Source organism: Paramormyrops kingsleyae, chromosome 2 (assembly GCF_048594095.1).
Source record: "Paramormyrops kingsleyae isolate MSU_618 chromosome 2, PKINGS_0.4, whole genome shotgun sequence".
NCBI lineage: Eukaryota > Metazoa > Chordata > Actinopteri > Osteoglossiformes > Mormyridae > Paramormyrops > Paramormyrops kingsleyae.
In genome coordinates this window covers 18,509,844-18,530,034 of record NC_132798.1, presented here as the reverse complement: position 1 = coordinate 18,530,034, position 20,191 = coordinate 18,509,844, and the positions used below count along the sequence as shown (strand labels likewise).

At 51.9% G+C, this 20,191-nt stretch overlaps 1 protein-coding gene across 3 annotated transcripts in view; it reads left to right on the top strand.

The window, feature by feature from the left end:
• The window catches only part of LOC111858695 (serine/threonine-protein kinase Nek7), a 43,900-nt gene that overhangs the window by 2,428 nt on the left and 21,281 nt on the right, over positions 1-20,191 (top strand). For 2 of the 3 annotated variants that reach the window (XM_072707316.1, XM_072707310.1), the window contains exons 2-4: positions 13,555-13,672; positions 18,177-18,317; positions 18,419-18,481. In XM_072707316.1, the coding sequence (XP_072563417.1) occupies positions 13,580-13,672; positions 18,177-18,317; positions 18,419-18,481 (297 nt within the window). In that variant the 5' untranslated portion in view covers positions 13,555-13,579. Of the gene's footprint in view, positions 1-2,809; positions 3,393-13,554; positions 13,673-18,176; positions 18,318-18,418; positions 18,482-20,191 lie in introns of those variants that run through there. The other variant, XM_072707319.1, reaches the window with a different exon arrangement.

Here is a 20,191-nt window from a genome sequence, read left to right as displayed (position 1 = left end):
GAAACGTGACTCACTCTAGTTACAACTTTCAAAAAAAGAATCACAAAAGGAAGAGCCTTTTCATACTCACAAAATAATCTTAAGTCGTTCAAAGTCAGTCGTACTTAATTAAAACGTGTTGTTTTTATAGTAACTTCTGTCCTGCCCGCACCTAACAGGCTGCCATCCTGTGTGTGTGTGTGTGTGTGTGTGTGTGTGTGTGTGTGTGTGTGTGTGTGTGTGTGTGTGTGTGTGTGTGTGTGTGTAGGGGGTGGTCGTGGCTGACAGACACGCGTCTGAGCACGCTCCTTAAAAGGGACACGCCATTTCTGGATGCTGCTGTCGGCTCAAATCCCCTCATCACCGCACGCCAAACTTAACTATGGGGAGGCTTGTGCCTCATCATGGGTGGGTGGGTGGGTGGGGGGGGGGGCAGTCATGTATCAGTCATGATCAGCGTTCAGGCGTCCTGCCCGGGAAGCACCTGGGAATGACATCCGAAATGGCAGCGGGAACACGGGCATGCAGTTAGAAGCCAAACAAATGTTAATAATCACTGACAGACTTGATCTGGGCTGAAAGTAGTGTGCCTTTTCGGAATGAGTGTGATTGGTTGTTGCTTGACACAGTTTTATGTTCGGGGGGGCAGTTGATGCACTTGAACAGGTTCAAGATGTAGGCTGGCGGTTTCGCTCCTTTCACGCTGCACGTTTCCCTGATTCCTCTGCTGCCAACGTTCAGTTTGACAGAGAAAAATGGCCAGAATGTTGTGGATGATGCCATTTGTATGAAAGATTAAAGTTTTGAGGGAGTGAAGCACAGAGTGGACGCCGGCTGGTTTGCGGTGAGGTTGTGGCCCACTCGGTCGTCCGAAGCGAGGCTATGCCTAGGAACATGCTTTCTGAAATTCTGGTGGCTTCCCTGCTATTCCAGTGTGCGCTTCACACCTGCTTCTCCTAGCTACTAAAGTCTCAGCTGTGATACTTTCATAAATCGGAAGCCGCATATCGATGAACAAATTACTCATTAAATTGCAGTCCGTTTGAAATATTCCACGGGATAATGTCCTCTGGTCCCTGGTCTCCTCATAGATGGATGTGTTCCTATGGTTTAATTTATCATCCCATCCAAGGCGTCCTCTGCCTCCTGCCCAGTGCATTCTGGGATGGACCCCAGGTCTTGCAGATGGATGCATTCAGTGAATCTGCATATATTTCCTCTGACTTTGGGTGTCATGAGGAGCCGCGGTGTGGGGGTCAGCGTGGGCTGCGTTTTCCATGTGCCACATGTGGGTTTTCGCTCTATATGCTACCCTCGGGAGCAGCTCGGCCGTTGAAAGACGTTAGAAAGTTTCCCTTGCCTGTCGCTGGGTTTGTACCGCGCACCATGCGGCTCCCGGTCTACAGACAGACTGACGGCCGCATCACGGCGCGCTGATGATCGCGCTGTCATTTCATTCCACGCCATGAATCATAGCAGACTTCTTTTACTATGATTAACTGTAATTTCCCTTGCAGGCTGCTACTTTTTAAAAACGATGATCTCCGTGCTTTCATCCAGGGCTCATGTCCCTGCGTGACGCTCTCGCTGCGTGGCTGTGCTGTTTCAGTCTGACGCCGTTTCCATGCAGAGCGTGACAGCTGTGGGGTTTGCCCGTCACGCTCTATGTTTTGTCTCTCGTTCATTTGTGATCACACCTTGACTAGGATGGGGGGGGGGGGGTGGTCATGCCAGACCCCACAAGCATGAGGCGACACTTTTGGAAGAAAGCAAGCCAGCAAGAAAGCAAGAGACGGGGCCTCAGTAGCTTCTGATTACATTTGGATTGCAGTAGAAGCGTGATTTATGATGGCCTGTGTGGTCTTGGTGAGAATCGCCTCGAGTCCGGTATCCAGAGTGACGGTTCTGATCAGGCCCTGAAGAAGGGGCCTTGCTGAAGTATATCGGGAGGGGGGACTGTTACCATTTGGGGTCTCCCCCTCAGTTGATGTCACTTTGTGGTTCCGATACTCTATGGGCGCCCGAGGAACTGCATGAAGAACAGTGACGATGGCCGACGTCAGCAACCGTCACCTACAGTACCTGTGGGGGGGCACTGCATGCGGTCCTGTGGACCACATGATCGGGGACGTTAGGCTTGGGGGCGGGGATGTCTGGATATAGGTCAGAGCTTCACAGTCACTGCTCTTTACTGAGCCGCTGCCTTTAATTGTTTTAATCAGCGAGGGGCCCGGGCTATTATCTTGATTAATGTTGGCCCCCCATCTAATGGACGCTGGAGGCATCAGTCAGCCATGTTCCTGTGCTCCACTGCGTAGCGGGTGGGGTGGGGGGGGGGTGTGGGCACTAGAGAATGCTGGGAAGTCCCCTCCTCCTGGGTTTTTCTGTTGTTATTTATTCATATGGAGTCATTCTGATCCTGTAATGAGCTGGTATAATTGGCGTGTGTGGGGGAGGAGCCTTACGGCCCGGTGTGACTCGCCCCTACGCCTCGTCAGGGCCCGCGTCAGGGCCCGCGTCGGTGGGGGGGGGGGCGGCATCACTGACCTAGTCTGCTCTCTGCTGCCACGGAAACTGGGGAGTACAACCTGGGAGGTTCAAAAAGGAGGACGAGGCTGGAGGGGGGGAGGAAGAGAAAGCACTTTGTTTACCGAAGCTGACGTGGGCGGATGGGGCCACGCTGGGCCAGGGGAGTGCCCCCCTCCCTCTGCTTCGGCCTGGCAGACACATACTGGGTTTTAATCCAAAACTCAGGGAAAGCGCCTGGTTGTCCGTGTGCGGAAGTCCGCCCCACCCCAACCCGCCCGGCCTCTCCACCAGCGAGCCCCACAGGCCCTGTCCTCTTCCAGCGGCGTGAGTAAGCGAACTGAACGGGCGCCAGCCCACTAGCGGCCAGCAGGGAGCTCCGGGGCTTCCCGCTGCCAGATCCTCGTCGGAGAACGTGGGAACGGCGGCCCGGACCGCCCTCCTGGCCGTGGAAACCTTTCCGAACAAAAAATAAACATTGAGGCCCAGTCAGGGCTGGATTTCAGAGGCCTGGAGCGACCCTGCACAGCTGTTACGGGGAGGGGGTGGGGGCTGCTTTTCCCGCCACGTGTGGGGATATTACTGCTTTATACCAGGTGTCCTCCCCCCCGGATAATGCTACCACCAGGTCCAGGAGGAGTCACCTGACCCGCACGCTAAAGCAATAGTGATGGCTAACACCCCTGCATGCGGCCTCAGAAGCCTGAAGAGCTAAAAATGGCAGGAAAGGTGTCAAAATACAGCAGAATCTGACATTTGGGTTGGAGAGAATCCTGCGAGTGTGAGCGACGGCGGTAACGCGTGCTTCAGAGCACTGGCAGCACAAACAGAAATGACTGATAAGATTTCGGCTTTCTAAGAAAGACGGAAGTGGAAAGCAGAGCAAGGTGAAACCTGGAGGGGGGGTGGGCAGGCTGGGCGTCCGGGGGGGGCAGGCATGCCTCTACAGGCCCCTGCATGGAACCGTGTCGCCTATTTTCGTGGGAGGGGCTCCATTGTGTGGCCGCCTGACACACAAACATGCTTCTCATCCAGGCAGGATGTGCCCCCCCCAGCCTCTGCAGGCTTTCGTTTTTTCCCTTCTCTGGAAATGAGGCTAAAGGTCTCTGTGTAATCTGGCGGAGAGCTGGGGGGGGGGCAGCCCATGGAGGAGTTTGTTATTCCTGCCGCTGCCTGCGTTAGAGCCCGCGGGTGCCGTGCCGTGATGATCTGCCCGGCCTGCTCTGCGATTGGCAGGCAGTGGTGGGCGCTGATTGGCAAGGCGGGCGGGAGCGACGGGCTTTGGCGGCCTGCTGCCCCCACCCTGCTTGCTGCATGGTACAAAACCCCGCTGAGGGACCTGGAGTGTAGGGGGCGGGATCTGAGGTGCTCCAGCCCCTTTTCTGCAGTTCCCCAGCTGCTCCCTGCTTGGCATCTGGGCTGCATTTACGCAGAACCAGTAAAGACGTGCCGTGAACGAGCGCCATTGTAGTTCTCTCTGGCCACAAGGGGCTGACTCAGCAGCATGATCGTGGACGTGACTGCCACGGGGTGGGTGGGGGGGGGGGGGGACCTGCAGCCTCCAAACTCCCAGGGTTTGCGGGTTCGAACGAATGCTCACCTTGCTCTCCATGTAGAAGTTTGCTTGTTCTCCCCGTGTTTGTGATGGCCTCCTCCTCGTACATTGAGGTGGGTTGGTGTGTGTTTGTGTGTCTGTCTGTCTGATCTGTGATCGACTGGCATCCCATCTAGGGTGGACCCTGCCGTGTGTGCTGCCTGTTCTGAGACAGTCTACAGGCTTTACTGTAGCCCTGGTCTGGACAAGCATTTGGAAGATGGATGGATGGATGGTTTCCATCCCAGTCAGCTCGGCGCTTAGCGACCGTCGGTTAAAGCCCACGGCTTACCTGTCAAGGTGAGGCTTTTGCCCGTTGCTTGTCCCACGGCTGCTATGGGGGCGAAGGAGCATTCTGGCCCTTTCCAGTGTTTCCATGGCGGCAGGAAGGAGGGCAGGAGACATCGAGAATGCAAGTAATTATTGATCAGATTATTTCTCCCTTTACTGTATTTATAAAAGCACGGAGGGTCGGGGCCTGTTTACCATGACAGGTGTGCGGGGAGATCGACTTCGCCACGACCTCCCCCCCCACCACCATGGAAAGTGCTGGGCCTCCTAATTAGCTATTCACTGAAGGCCTGGTGTGCTCCCCCGTGACTCGCCGAGATTATCACTACAAGCCAGGAGTCAAGGTTGGCGGTAATGATACGGCAGACAGTCTGAGATCTGCTATTCCCGTTTTCCCAGGGGGGGGGGGGCGGGGTGCAGGCTGGTTTAGGAAGGCTGTGTGAAATGGATGTGGAGTTCCTCACGAGCTTAACAACGAGCCAAGAATCTGTAATTAAAATAAAACTACTACCCCCCCCCCCCACCCTGTCTTGGAGCGCCAACTTCCATGGCTGTATTTTCGTTTTTCCTTAAGGCAGAGGAGGTGCAGTTAGCCTGCCCTCCAAAAGGGGGCGCTGCTGGCCTCTTCCAGGTTTTGGGAACGGCCCTGTGAGCTCAGATCCTCATCCGGTTCCACAGCTGCTCCCATTGCCCCACCCCCTCTGTTCTGCCCCCTCTCTGCCCCACCCAATGTGTCCCGCCCCCTCTGCCCCGCCCTCACTGTCCTGTCCCCTCTGCCCCGCCCCCTCTGCCCCGCCCCCTGCGCCGCACCCCCCTCTGCCCCGCCCTCCTCTGCCCCGCCCCTGCGCCCCGCCCCCCTCTGCCCCGCCCCCTGCGTCCCACCCCCCTCTGCCCCGCCCCCTTCATCCCACCCCCCTCTGCCCCGCCCCTTGCGTCCCACCCCCCTCTGCCCCACCCCCTCTTCCCCGGCCTCTCTGCCCCGCCCCCTCTGCCCCGCCCCCTGCGTCCCACCCCTCTCTGCCCCGCCCCCTCTGCCCCGCCCCCTTTATACTGCCCCGTCTTCTGGTCCTTTTGGACCCTCTCCCCCCCCTCTCCAGAAGTGAGGGCTCCTGCGCCACCCTGACACTGTCTCAACCCATGGGTCTTGACCCAAATCTGGGTTGCTCAGAAAGGGTCGCGATGCAGAGCTGGGAATGTAAGTATTTTAAAACCAGCCAGCTCCTATGCTGATCCACGATCAGATTTCCCAGCCCCAAGCCTAGAACCTATATAAACGGGTCTTAGGTCTTAGCACAAAACTAGTGAAAACTCAACCAGTCCAAGAAGCCAAACCACAGGTGCTTAATTTAAAATTCACCATTCGGCATTGACTGAGTACATTGTAGAGTGCACTGCACACTTGATCATAGCGTTAATTTATACCAATACAGGGTCACGACTGAGCTGGTATGGTAAGAATTGGGTTGCGAAAATAGTTGAGAACTACTGCCCTAGAGATGAGATATTAGCCCCTGCAGTGGTCCCCCCCCCCCCCCCCCCACCCCTACGACGGTGAGTCACAGCAGGAAGCAATGACTCAGGTGATCAGACTGCGGCTGTACGTAATGCAGTGAGTGACAGGCTGTGCAGTCTATACTATGCAGGCTGGGGGGGGGGAGGATCAGGCGGGCAGAGGCATACGGAGGAAAGGCATGCAGTCCCCGGTGGGGGGGCTGAGGGGGGGTGGCTGGCGACATGCCACAGACTCTGTTTTTCAGGTTCTACTGTCTGCGCAAAGATGGGAAACAAATGAAAGCTAATAATCAGACAGACACGCGGGACACATGCAGGTGCTGCAGCCGTGGAACCGCCAAGGCCTGCCCAGAACACGGGGGTGCTTCCCAGTCTGATTTCCCAGTCTAGTTTTCTTTGTGATGAGGGCAAATAGCAGAGTGGTGTAATGCCCCCTCCCCCTTTGACATAACCCTTGAGAGGTCAGCCTGCTTAACAGATTGGGGCCCTCCCCTCATGGAACATTCTATTCTGTTCTGTTAAATAGATCTATACGCTCCTCTGATGCACAAAAATTACGGGCCCACCCCTCGTATGCTATTCTGTTCAATTAAACAGATCTACATGTCTCTCTGATGCACAGACATTAAGGACCCTCACCTCATAGAACATTCTGTTCTTTTCTGTTAAGCATATCTAAATGCCTTTCTGATGTGCAGAATTTTAGGGGCCATCACCTCGTAGAACATTGTATTCTATTAAGCAGAGCTATTGTCACTGGTCACTTTATTAGGTACACCTGTTCAACTGCTCGTGGAAGCCAATATCTAATCAGCCAATCATGTCAGCAGCACAGTATATAAGATCATGCAGATACAGGTCAGGAGCTTCAGTTAATGTCCACATCAAACACCAGAATGGGGAAGAAAGGTGATTTAAGTGACTTTGAATGTGGTGTTGTTATTAGTGCCAGGTGGGCTGGTTTGAGTATTTCAGAAACTGCTGATCTACTGGGATTTTCATGCACAACCATCACTAAGGTTTACAGAGAATGGGCTGAAAAAGGAAAAACAGGAAGGCTACAGTGGGCACAGGTTCACCATGACTGGAGACAGACTGGAAAAACGCTGCCTGGCCAAATGAGTCTTGATTTCCGCTGTGACATTCAGATGGTTTGGTGTAACAACATGAAAGCATTGATCCATCCTGCCTTGTATCAACAAATCAGGCTGCTGGTGGTGTAATGGTGTGGGGGATATTATCTTGGCACACTTTGGGCCCTTTAGTACCAATTGAGCTTAGTTTAAATGCCACAGCCTACCTGAGTATTGCTGCTGACCACGTCCATCCCTGTATGACCACAGCCTACCTGAGTATTGCTGCTGACCACGTCCATCCCTGTATGACCACAGCCTACCTGAGTATTGCTGCTGACCATGTCCATCCCTGTATGACCACAGTGCACCCAGCTTCTAATGACTACTTACAGCAGGATAAGACACCATGTCACAAAGCTCATATCATCTCGGACTGGTTTGTTGAACATGACCATGAGATCACTGCACTCAAATGGCCTCCACAGTCACCAGATTCAGTCACTGCATCCAATAGAGCACCTGTGGGACGTGGTCGATGGGAGAGTCGCATCATGAAGGTGCAACTGACAGATCTGCATCTGCAGTGGCTGTGTGATGTCATCATGGACCAAAGTCTCTGAGGAATGTTTCAAGCACCTTGTTGAATCTATGCCATAAAAAATTAAGGCAGTTCTGAAGGCAAAAGGGAGTCAAACCTGGTACTAGACAGGTGTACCTAATAAAGTGGCCAGTGAGTGTATTTGCCTCTCTACAGCAGAAGACCCCTCCTCTCATTATTCTATTCTGTTAAGCAGATCTATACACCTCTCTGACTCCCACGCATTAAACCCCCTCCCCTTGTCCCTTAATAACACCACAGATTACCGGCTGAAACATGGCCAGGTTTGACTGACATTTTTCAGTCCCCACAAAGGGGAAACTTTATAAAATTTTATAGAAATATGTGACTGCAATCAAAGAACTAAAAGTCTTATATTTTATTTGGTTGCTTATGGTTATGGTCTGGACATCCCTGCTTAGACTGCTGTCCCCGTGATGGAAACCCAGATAAGTGGCAGAAAACGGATGGATGGATTTATGGCTACTGTTGTCATTGCTGGGATTAGGGTTATGCCCAAAGAAATGAATGTCCCCACAAAGATAGGAATACAAATGTGTGTCTGTGTAGCCCAACCGATGGATGGATGGATGGGTAGGTGTTTTTAAAACAGAAAACCCGCTTTTTTCACGCTAGTCTCTGGGCTGCTGTTCGAGTCATGTGATTGAGGAGTGTGCTTGAGGGGAGACCTGTGGTTTGGTTTCAGGTTTTCACTTTCTGAATCGCATGTTGATCTACAGATAAGCATTTTATTTATGTACTGCATGTGTGTCTGGTCCAGGTGTATCTTATGTTGTGGGGATCAAATGTTCCGACAATGTGATAAAATCCTGTTATTTTGACATTGTGGGGACCATTTATTAGGGTTTATTAGAGTCCCCATAAGGATATGAATACAAATATGTGTGTGTGTGTGTGTGTGTGTGTGTGGTGATGTTAAGAGATATATATATATATACACACATACACACACACACACACACCCACAGCCATGGAAAAAATTGAGAGACCACAGCACAAGTTTTTGATGCACTCATTTCTCAGTTTGTGGGTGTGCATCTGTGAATAACACATACAAGGGCTTCTTCCTTGCTTTATGGGACTACAGTCCTTCTTCTAGGAGCCTGATATGAACTGTCCTAGCAGTGCACTTCACACCTGCACTTAATGTTTCCCATTCCTTTCGAAGGTCACTTGAGGTCATCCTCCGATTCATGTGGCCCTGCCGGATAGGATAACGGTCATCTCTGGCGTTAGAAAGTCGCTTCCACCCTCTGTCCCGCGGGTCATTTGTGGGCCTTTGTGGTCATTCCCAGTGTCTCCTACTTTATCTTGTTCTTGTGTACTACAGTCTTAGGCCGCGCAGTGTAGGATTCTGTCAGCAAAACCACGATTGAACCAGGATGCAGAAATGCAGAAAATCTGTAGTGGTTCACGTATCTACACACGTAGATGTAAATGAGATATGTGTGTATGTATTGTGTGTGTGTGTGTGTGTACTGTATATGTTGAAGTATACACTCTGAAGACTGTGGTGCTCCATAGCCCCCCCCCCCCCCCATGACGTTACATCCGCGGTCGTGGCGCCTCGGGCTGCTTCTAAGAAATCTGCGGCTGTGTCATTTAGCAAAAAGAGCAGACACACGTATATGTATATCCTTCCACATCCTGGGGGTGCGTCGTACGTAAAGAGGGAAAGTAAGTGTGATAAAAGGAGAACTTTCCGTTTGAAGAAGCGGCCAGGGAGAGAGAGAGAGAGAGAGAGAGAGAGAGAGAGAGAGAGAGCCGGAGACGTTCGCAGCCGGCGAGCTGCGCTGACGTCACTCGCCCGCCGCTCACCGCTGACGTCTGCCGCCCGCCGCTGACACGCGCCCAGGTTTCTGCTCGCCCACAAACCGCAATCATACAGGCGAAGGGTTCAGCGAATTCGCCTAAGAGTTAATTACCTTCGGCGCGGGGAGCCGTCTGCCTCCTTCATGGCTTTATGAAGGCGCTAGCGTGTGCTGCTAACCCAGGCGGCCAGATAGTCCTCAGGGCAGCCAGCTACAGCACGAGTGGTAATTTGATGACCTATACGGAACTCAGAATAAGTAATGTGTATGAAAAAGTCCTATTTAAATGACGTGAGCTAGATGGAATTAATTCTGTAACCTGAAAAGCTCAGAGTATATGTGTACAGAAATAATAAACTAAACTTCCACCCATCCATCCATCTTTCAACTGCTTATATTAGTCAGGGACACAGGTCCAGTTCAACATACAGATGATAAATTCATAGTTTAACACACATAATATCAATGGCTGCCTGCTGTCTAAGGTCTTGGATCTCATTACAGTCTTTGGGGGCATTTTAATGCACAGGCTTTCCCGGGCTGAAGCACAGGGGCCTTCGCTAAAACTGGCCCCTACTAACCTTGTTTAGTCAAATTGTATCCCCACCCCCCTTCTCAACTTGCCAGTTACACCGTCATACAAGAGTGTCAGGAGCCTTGGGATACACTGGGCTCTAGGCCAGGGGTCGTGACCTGCGGCCCGCGAGCCACATGTGCCTCTTTCACCAGGTGGCCGCCTCAGAGCGATAGACGCATTCATATTTACATTTATTAACATTTTTTTTGTAGTAAATCGTGACCACGCCTTCCCAGGTCTTCGTAAATATTATTATATTTTCTCCGATTTATATATTATAGCTGGCTGAGTTGGGAGTGGGGAGTACGTCGTGCACTGTTCAGTCAGCACAGTTACTGTAGTGAAGTGGAGAGTGAAGGCCATACGACTGCGGAGCCGAACGAACTTTACTCAGAAAGAAGGGGTGATGGTGAAGACTCACTACAGAACTGAGCGATATTGTGATACTGCTTTTCTTTATTTTTTGTTTTTGTGTTATAGGCATATATACTCATAACGCATTAAAAACCGTAACTGAAACCCCCCTTCTCTACCCAATGTGGCTCTTTGTAAATCTTGGGTCAGACATTTAGGATAAAATGGCTCTTTGCTTTAAAAAGGTTGCTAACCCCTCCTCTAGGCTTAGCAGTGGCCTGTGGAGAGGGGTGGGGGGTGGTCATTACACAGAGGTGGGACTTTTGTAGACCACCCAGCCAATAGGAGAACATGCAGTTCCTGTCTGCTTCATGGTGAGTGAGTTCTCAGTCCACGCTGTTATGGCAGGCATTATTTAAAGGGGAATCACAATCCAGAATTACAGTATGTTTATTCTCCATATACAGTACAACCTTGGAACTCGAATGCCTCTTAACTTCACCAACTCGGATGTCGAACGGGTGTGTTTAATTTTTTTTTACTTTTTTTTTTGCTTTCGATTTTTTTTTGACCATGATCGAAATCTTGGAACTCTACTGTTCCTGCTAAAATTTGTATGGGTCGAGACGCATTCAACTATACCAGTTTGGATCTGGCTCGTTGAGAAAAATCTAACCGCAACCGAAAACTCGGAACACAACAAAACAGACCAGCTGAATCTTGTACAGATCGAGATGCATCTCTGGGCCAAAACAAAGGCAGACGGACCTACTGGGATTCTGATGCTTATGAATCGCTCTCAGTCTCATGGTACAGTGTGTGAAAGTTCCTGTGTTTTTGTGCTTCATCTACAGTATCTTTAGTGATACAGTAATTATGGCCCCTAAGACAGTGAGCAGTGATAGCAGCAAACCAGAGGAAAGTATTGAGAGTAACTATAGAACTTAAAGCAAAATGAAAGGGAGACTTGAAGGTGGTGCATGTGTGTCTGCTCTCACTTCAGAGTATGGGATTGTAATTGGGAAGTTTATCGCTTTTGTATGTGCGCTTTTTCATGTGTGAGGGCACATGCTTGTCGAGGTAAATATAAGCCCCCCGCCCCCCCAGCCCTTTTTTTTTTTTTGCAGTATTCTAATTAGCTTATATACTTTAGTGATGGAGAGTCCCTCTATAAAGGAGCAGCCTGCAATATATGTGGAACTCATCTAGGGGGGGCGCCAGTGAGCAGGGCAGCAAGGGGGGGGGGGGGGGGGGGGGGTGCAGTAGCATGTGATGCTGTGTGTGGGTGCAGGTTTGTGGGTGAGGACCCTTAAACCTCTGCGGATTTGTTGCTATGTGTGTCTTCCTGAGCGTGTGTTTACAGTATATGTGCATGTACCTGATCAGGGCGGTGTGAATTTGGGAAGCAGACCGGGAAGGCTAGGAGAAATGGTGCATATAGGGGGCGGGGCCACTGGGAGAAAGGGCGTGTACAGGGGCGGGGCCACTGGGAGAAAGGGCGTGTACAGGGGCGGGGCCACTGGGAGAAGGGGCGTGTACAGGGGCGGGGCCACTGGGAGAAGGGGCGTGTACAGGGGCGGGGCCACTGGGAGAAGGGGCGTGTACAGGGGGCGGGGCCACTGGGAGAAGGGGCGTGTACAGGGGGCGGGGCCACTGGGAGAAGGGGCGTGTACAGGGGGCGGGGCCACTGGGAGAAGGGGCGTGTACGGGGGGCGGGGCCACTGGGAGAAGGGGCGTGTACAGGGGCGGGGCCATAGTGCCCAGTAACCCCCTCCCCCCAGTTTTTGCTTGATGTGAGGTCAGCCCATGTACCAGTGCTGGTCCCCCCCTCAGATCCACCTAGAGAGGCCGAGAGCTTCGCAACCATCTTCAGCTGCTTCTGGGACCCTGCGCTGCCCCTAACCCCCCCATCACCAAGGATCCGTACAAGTTATCACTTTGCTCTTCAAAAACCAGCTGTGAAGCGGGCGTGGGGCTCGCCGCTCCGGGCGTCGTCTCCGCAGCGCAAATGAACCGGCTCCGGCTGCAATCCAGCGTCAAGCTTCACGGTGGAGTTTCTGCAAATCCCATCCACACCCCGCTGCCGGTGCCCCCCACCCCCCAAAAGTCCGGCATGTTGTGAGCATGATAAATATCCTTCAACGTCGGAGCCGCCGTCAGGAACTCCCCGGCCGCTGGGATTCACTGCCCGCCCGCGTATAAATAGTCCAAGGTCTGTTTTTGACATAACCGTTTCTTTCGTTAGCTGGTTTCCTGTCTTTTGTGCTAAAAAGGAAAAACAGCAATATTACTGAAGTGTGTCGTTTAAATTAACCCCCCCACCCCCCCAGCGGAGTGACGCGAACAGTCACCACACCCAAATCCGCATGCTTTCCTTTGCGGCCCCCTCTGTCCTGACCAGCCCAGGCCAGGCCAGTTTTCACACATGTTTTCATTAGTTCCCTCTTCTTCGATTAGAGTGGCGGGAAACGCGCCGGGTGCAGGATCCGGCGAGCGGCTGAAGCGGGGTGGGGGGACTTTGCACCCCCCCCCCCCCCGGTTTTCACTGCTTCATCAAAAAAGGCAAAAAAATGGCTGCATCTCTGTCTACGTGCGACGAGCCTGCAAACTCATCAGATTTATTAAGACCTCGACGCGCCTTTTGTTCGCTTGATCTACATTTTGCTTATTCCTCCAAAAAGCTGCACGGCAGCACTGAAGCTGGTTACGCTGCAGAAATAATAAAACGCGGGATATTCATTTCACGATGACCTGAATATGCATTAGTCACTGACAGCGCGTGCCGCCTGCTTCGCTTAAATGTTTTCTGCCGGGGTCCTCCTGAGCAACGCTGTGTGTGCGTGTGTTTTCTCCTACGCAGCACAGACATTTAGTTCTCTGACACACACGTACACACACGTATCGTCACGCCACTGCAATCCGCTCCGGACCGGACCCCACCCCACAGAACATCCGGTTCATGCATCCGGTCTAGCCGTGTTTTGCATGAAAATTTTTCTGATGGGGGAATCATCGACAAAGGTGGCTTCAGCACGAATCTGCCCACCCGACCGGCAGGTGACACACATTTTATCATCAACCCTCGCAGTGGGACGGCCGGTTCTCCAGTTACCTGCCTTCTGACCTGCAGTTGCCGAGTTAACCTGCGGGAGGTTGGTTTGGTGGTGAGACTTGAGGCCTGAGCCGACGGCTGTTTTCCTCTGTTTTCTCGGCAGGAGCGGAAAAGCCTGGTATGTCACCATGGAGGCCCAGAACAACAACAACCACCATCAGCACAACCTGGAGAACCAAGACAAACTGTACCAGCTGCCTGGGCAGGACTTCCAAGAGCAGGTGAGCCCCCCCACCCCCCCACCGCTGGGCTTGTTTCTGGGTTCCCTTCTCCCTTCTTGGAGACAACGTGGCCCAGCTGTACAGATGGTTGTGTTTTGGGTCACTTTCTGCTCCTTCAGGTCCGTGGGGGTCCATTTGTGTTCCATTGTACTCGGAACCCGGCCTATGGTACTGGTGCCAGCGTTAAGGGCTCCTTTCTGAATTATGTCACCAGAACCTCTTAAACACACCCGCAATTTATCAAATTAACCAATTTAGCGATATTTAGACCCCCCGTAATGTATTCACTGGCAAAGCCACTTTGCTGCTGGGGAATTAAGGTTAATTACACGTTTTTTTTCTGAAGCTGAGATTGCAGATACTGCAGCCGGTTTGTTTGCGGGGTAATGAATGCTTTCCGTGCCACGACATAGTGTAGCTGTAATTAAGCTGCAGTCAAATGCAATTAGTTACTTAAGCTGCACTCGTGCATTTGCCACAACAAGAGCTGATTGTGCCCCCCTCCCCCCCAATGCATCCGTGCCTGGGGGCTAAATCACACAGCCGTTCAGATAAATGTGGCCTGTCTTTCGGATTTCCCTGTTTCTCTGTCATCCCATTGATAGTCTTCCAAGCTGTGGTTCATGTGACCCATGATGTCGTCGCTCAGTGTTCTGTTGTTGGCCATCCCACCCCTACAAAACAAGTCTGAGAGCATTCAGGTCTGATAACTGAAGTGTGACATTACTGTGGGTCACAGCAGCTCTCTGTGAGGAAGTCGCTTCCGGGAGATGGAATGCCAAGCGGAATCGTGGGCCGTAATGGGCTCGGCGTGCGGTATTCCGGCAGTTTGTTGGGTCCGTGTGCTGTGAGGAGCCGGAAGCCTGATCGCATGCAGCCGGGGAGAGTATGGCGGGGGCTTCTCTCACTAGCACATTGTGATACCTTGGAAAGTGGACTCTGGTGTTTCAGGCAGTTCACTTGGAGGCGGCGATGGGGGGGGGGGGGATAGCAGTGGCTTTGTTACTGCTGATAAATCCATGGTCTTTCACAAGATGGTTTGGCAGCTCGCCGGAGCTGCTGACACTGGGCCTCCTTTGTGTCCCAAAGACTCGGCGCGACACAAGACCAGCTTTGACTAGAACAAGAACAAGATCTGCTTTCACTGCAACAACCCGGGGCCTGATTTTGCTACAGCAGCAGCAGATCTGCTCCTTCTGGGTGAAGGCGCTGTCTGATTTTGCTCCATCAACACAAGATCTGATTTTGCCATAAGAACCTAAGACGCTGGGATGTTCAGAGACTTTACGAGGGACAGGTCCCCAGCTGGCAGGGGGGGGGGGGGGGTCGATGTGACCCTCTGTGAAATTTGCTTGGTTGTCAGTTACTGTACAGGGGCACTTAGGACCTCAGAAGGGGGAGCTCTTTGAATCATTCGGGCCAAAAGGGGGCCCCCCCAGAGCATCCCCCTCCACTAAGATGTGATTTTGTTACAACGTCAGACCTCATTCTGCAGGAGGAACTCAAAGTCTGCTTCTGATACAGCATAGCAGCTGCAGAGTGGATTATTTCGGCATCTTGTCCTGCATCACACCTGCAGCAATGAGTCCTGCCTGGAGCTTCATGGAAACAAGCTGCTGCACTTATTATACGACCGTAGAAAAGGGAGAATTAAAAAGACACAAGAAGATATTGGTTTTAGTATTTATTTAAATTGGCCCGGCTGGACAGATCTCCATTATTCCCGATTTGACAGGTTTTGCGGATTCACTCTGATGAAGGTCAGGCCCCTAATGCTGTTGGAGCAGTAGATTCCTCTGTGGGGCCAGAGGACGGCACAGCCCCCCCCCCAGTGTGAAAAAACCTCCGTACGTTGTGTTTCCATAATTTGAAACGGTGTCATCCTTGTCGTATTACTGTATGACCAGGGGCTCGATTAAAAACAGCTGAAAGCCTGTCACTCTGGGCTCCCTGTGCGACGCGGCACATATCTCTCCAGTGAGATCACGTTCGGCTACGAACGACTTTCTTTTTTTATTTTTTTTTGCCCACCACCCCCTCTCTTCGGAGGACAACTTTATTTTACATTACATTCAAGAGCAAACGGTGTGGCCGCTCCGAACTCACCCGTCCTGTGGAAAAAGGAAAAAAAAAAAAAGAAAATCAGGGGGGGGATACAGAAACAATGAACGACTTTCGCCAGTGAGTCACACTCCACCGGTCCGGCCCTGAAAGGCGAGCCCGGTACGCAGGCCGCAGCGAAGCATATCGCATGTCCATCGCCAATAACCACGGGGTCAGCCTCCATGAAGCAGAGTGCAGAGAGAAAGGTTTGGGGTCTGGCCCGGGCTCAGGCCATTCTGGGGGTTAGGGGTTAGGTTCAAGGTCCCGACGGAAGTGTGTCTATTCTGCTGAGGATGGGATTCAAACCAGCAACCTTCCAGACACAGGCCTGACCTGCTGAGACACACACTGCCTCCCAGGAAAGTGGGCGATTTGTAAAGGTAGTGGGCTCTTCAGGGTGAAAAATCGGGAGCCCCTAGGAAAGGGCAGGAGTCCCGGGTGTGTGTGGTGGGGGGGGGGCACGGCTGTTGAATCCTTAAGATGAAACGTTAGCTGACTTTACCCGTTGGTGCACACGGGTGATACCGTGATAGCTGGCAGGTGATGTCAGGCCTGACAAGGTAAGGAGGTGAGGGGGGGGGCGGCGGGTGTCGCATTGAGCTTGACTGTAGCAGGGCTGCTCAGATCAGCGCTGACAAGCTGCGAGGTGCTGCCGGTTTGGGGGGGGGGGGGTGAGGCCAATGCTAATCTGGGTCATTGCACATGTAAATGCACAGCTGGGATCTGCGTGATGCCAAAACACATCCGCCATGGTGCCTCTGTGTCACTCGGCATTAACGCAGACACCTTAGGCCGATTACAAATAGTGTCAATATGGTGCCGTGTCATTGTCGGTGCAGGGGGGGGACTGTCGACTGCGATGACAGCGCTCCGATTAAAAAAGCACCCCCATGTCTCGCTGCGTCAGGTGATCCTAGATTCACGTCCACGGGGCTGTGTCGCATGCGAGCTGTCGTGCCCCATGTGTTTGCGATCACTCGAGCAGAAGGCAGGGGGCGTTACGGGGTGGGGGGGCGGGGATGCCACTCTGTAAACCGGCTGGTCCTCAGTCAGCATCCCTCACTCTCAGCATCATTCACAGGCACAGTTGCCTAGGGAACCAGCGGTAATCGAAAGACGAACTTATCTCGGCCGCTAACCGCTCTCATCTCGGCCCTCCCCCTTCGCAGGTCTCAGTCCCGCTTTCTATAAATCAGCTGTTTCCGATTACATTGGAAGGGGGTAACAGCTGCAGGTTTCTGTCTCTCTATCAGCAAGGAGGCTCAGGTGTGTGTCCCCCCGTAAGCAAGTGCCGCTTTATTTCAGAGGCTGTGATGAGTGCTAAGTGACAGCTGAAGTCTTCGCCTCTTGCAGGACATCGGCTCGACATTTATTGGTGCTGTACCTTAGCCAGCATGTGAGAATTCAAAGGCAGAGGGCGAGGTTTGATTTTGCCTCCAGTTTGACGGCAGGGAGCGGGAGGTGGTCGTTGATCAGAGCTCCGGCGTGACCTTTCTCTTTGATACCTGGGTGCGTCCAAAACGGAGTTTGTCAGGCCCAATAGCAGGGTGCCGCAAAAGGTCAGGATCCATCTCCCTTCACCCATCTGCCTCGACTCTCCCAGGCGTCTCACCTGTCAGGCGGACATGGTAGACAAACGATGGGGGGGGGGGTGTCACATGACTTCGTACGCTGTAATGTCAAGAGGGGGGATGTGCTGTAGTCTCTGTTCTCACTTTGTAAAATGTTCTTCCTGTTCACTAGAAGGAAACTGGAAAGATTCACTGAACACATCACTGAACGCAAACCTCTCAGATTCTTACTTTAGACCGGCTCCTTCTTGCAGACCCCTCAGATTCTTACTGGAGACTGGCTTCTTCAATGCAGACCTCTCAGATTCTTACTAAAGACTAGCTCTTTCCACTCAGACCTCTCAGATTATGACTGTAGACTGGCTCCTTCCACACAGACCTCCCCGATTCTTACTGTAGACTGGCTCCTTCCACACAGACCTCCCAGATTCTAACTGCAGACTGGCTTCTTCCATTCAGACCTCCCAGATTCTTAATATAGACTGGTTCCTTCTACACAGACCTCTCAGATTCTAACTGCAGACTGGCTTCTTCCATTCAGACCTCCCAGATTCTTACTGTACACTGGCTCCTTCTACACAGACCTCTCAAATTCTTACTGTAGACTGGCTCCTTCCACACAGACCTCCCAGATTCTTAATATAGACTGGTTCCTTCTACACAGACCTCCCAGATTCTTACTGTAGACTGCTCCTTTCATGTAGACCTCTCAGATTCTTAATGTAGACTGGCTCCTTCCATGCAGACCTCTCAGATTTTTATTGTAGACTAGCTCCTTATACACACACTTCCCAGATTCAAACTGTAGACTGATATTCTCGCTCCCACAGAGGAAACTCCCTGGACACCAGTATTGCTGCACGATGGCAAACTTCCACATGGGAAAGAAGATCGGCAGGGGCCAGTTCAGCGAGGTGTACCGAGCCACGTACCTGCTGGAGAGCAGGCAGGTTGCTCTGAAGAAGGTCCAGGTATGATTTTGTGTGCAGAGTGCTTTGAAGGCAGGGCCTCTGTGAATAAACTGGAAACAAGTGGGACTTTTTAACTTCTGTTTCTGTTTATTTCACTCTAGATATTTGAAATGATGGATGCAAAAGCGCGTCAGGACTGTATCAAGGAAATAGACCTTCTGAAGGTAAGTTTGACTCGAGAAGACTTTACCCATGCTTTGGGGCATGGTAGCACTGTGGTTAGCCCTGTTGACTTGCACCCCTGGGATCAAGGTTCTAGTCTCTGTCATGGCTCCATATGTGTGGAGTTCTTATGTTCTCCCCGTGTCATCATGGGGTTTTCTCCGGGTACTCTGGATTTCCCCTCACTGTCCAAAAACATTTGCTCGTGATTTCCTTGGCTTTGGCGCTACACTTTAATGGTCCTTGTGATGACAGGGAAGTGAAAGAGGGTAGAACTGTGAAGAAAGTGGGAGAAGAGCATGGGAGCAGGGAGCCCCCCCTCAGGCTGACACTCAAGGGCCACAGCACTGCTTGTGAGCTGCTAGAATTAACCTGGTAACAATGTATTTCTGTTTTCAGGAGTCAGACTTCGGCGCACATGTGCTCTCGTGATTTGTTTTTTTTTGTGTGTGTCTCGGAAAATGACTTGAGCCATAAACAGATCGGCAAGTTTTCGGGGCCAAGTGTGGGTCTGCGGAGAAACGAGAGGTGAAATGGGGAGCGGATCTCATGCGGCTGGCATCCGATTCACCCTTTAGTTCGTGTAACCGCACCCCCCCACCCACCAAAGGGCCGATGAGCTCATACAGGGGTCTGACCTGGGCAGTGGAGAGTAGTGCTGTAATCCCCTCTCACCCTCCTCACATTCTCTTCCGTGAGTTTTTGATGAAAAGATGCACCCCCCACCAGTGAGCTGGCATCACCTCTGCCTGGGTTACACAGCTGGGAGGGTTTCACATGGATCTTGGGGGGGTGACCCCCTCCCACATGCCCCCAGCCTGTCACGGGGTGCCTGGAGCCAGCATTTGACCACTGACCCCCCTGTCCATCAGCTTCCTCCATGGTGGGTGGTCAGGCCATGTGGGTCTGAAAAAAACAAACATGAAAGTGTGGTGTAAAGATTGCATGTAGAGACCTACAGGCTCCACACACACACACAGAGCCACAGACACATACACACACACAGACACATACACACACACAGACACACACACACACAGAGCCACAGACACATACACACACACAGACACATACACACACACAGACACACACACACACAGAGCCACAGACACATACACACACACAGACACATACACACTCACACACACAGACACATACACACATACACACACACAGCCACATACACACACAGCTACAGACACATATACACATACACACACAGCTACAGACACATACACACACACACACACACACACACACAGAGCCACAGACACATACACACACAGACACAAACACACACACACACAGAGCCACAGACACATACACACTCACACACACAGACACACACACAGCCACAGACACACACACACACAGCTACAGACACATACACACACACACACACACACAGCCACAGACACACCTAACCTTAAATAAACAAAATATGAGACTTTGGCATTTTTACTCTTTTATTGCATTCACAGATCTTTGTGGGAACCTAGAAAATGTTCCCCATAGCGTCAAAAAACAGGTTTTTATTGCATTGTGGGGGATATTTGGTCCCCACAATGTAATATAAACCTATTCTAAACACAGACACACACACACACACTCCAGTCAGCACATGTCAGCTCCGTGCTGTACTAATGCTCCCATCCTGTTGACATGGTGTGTAGAGGTGTCCCTAGACAGTAAAGGGCTCTCTCTCCCTCTCT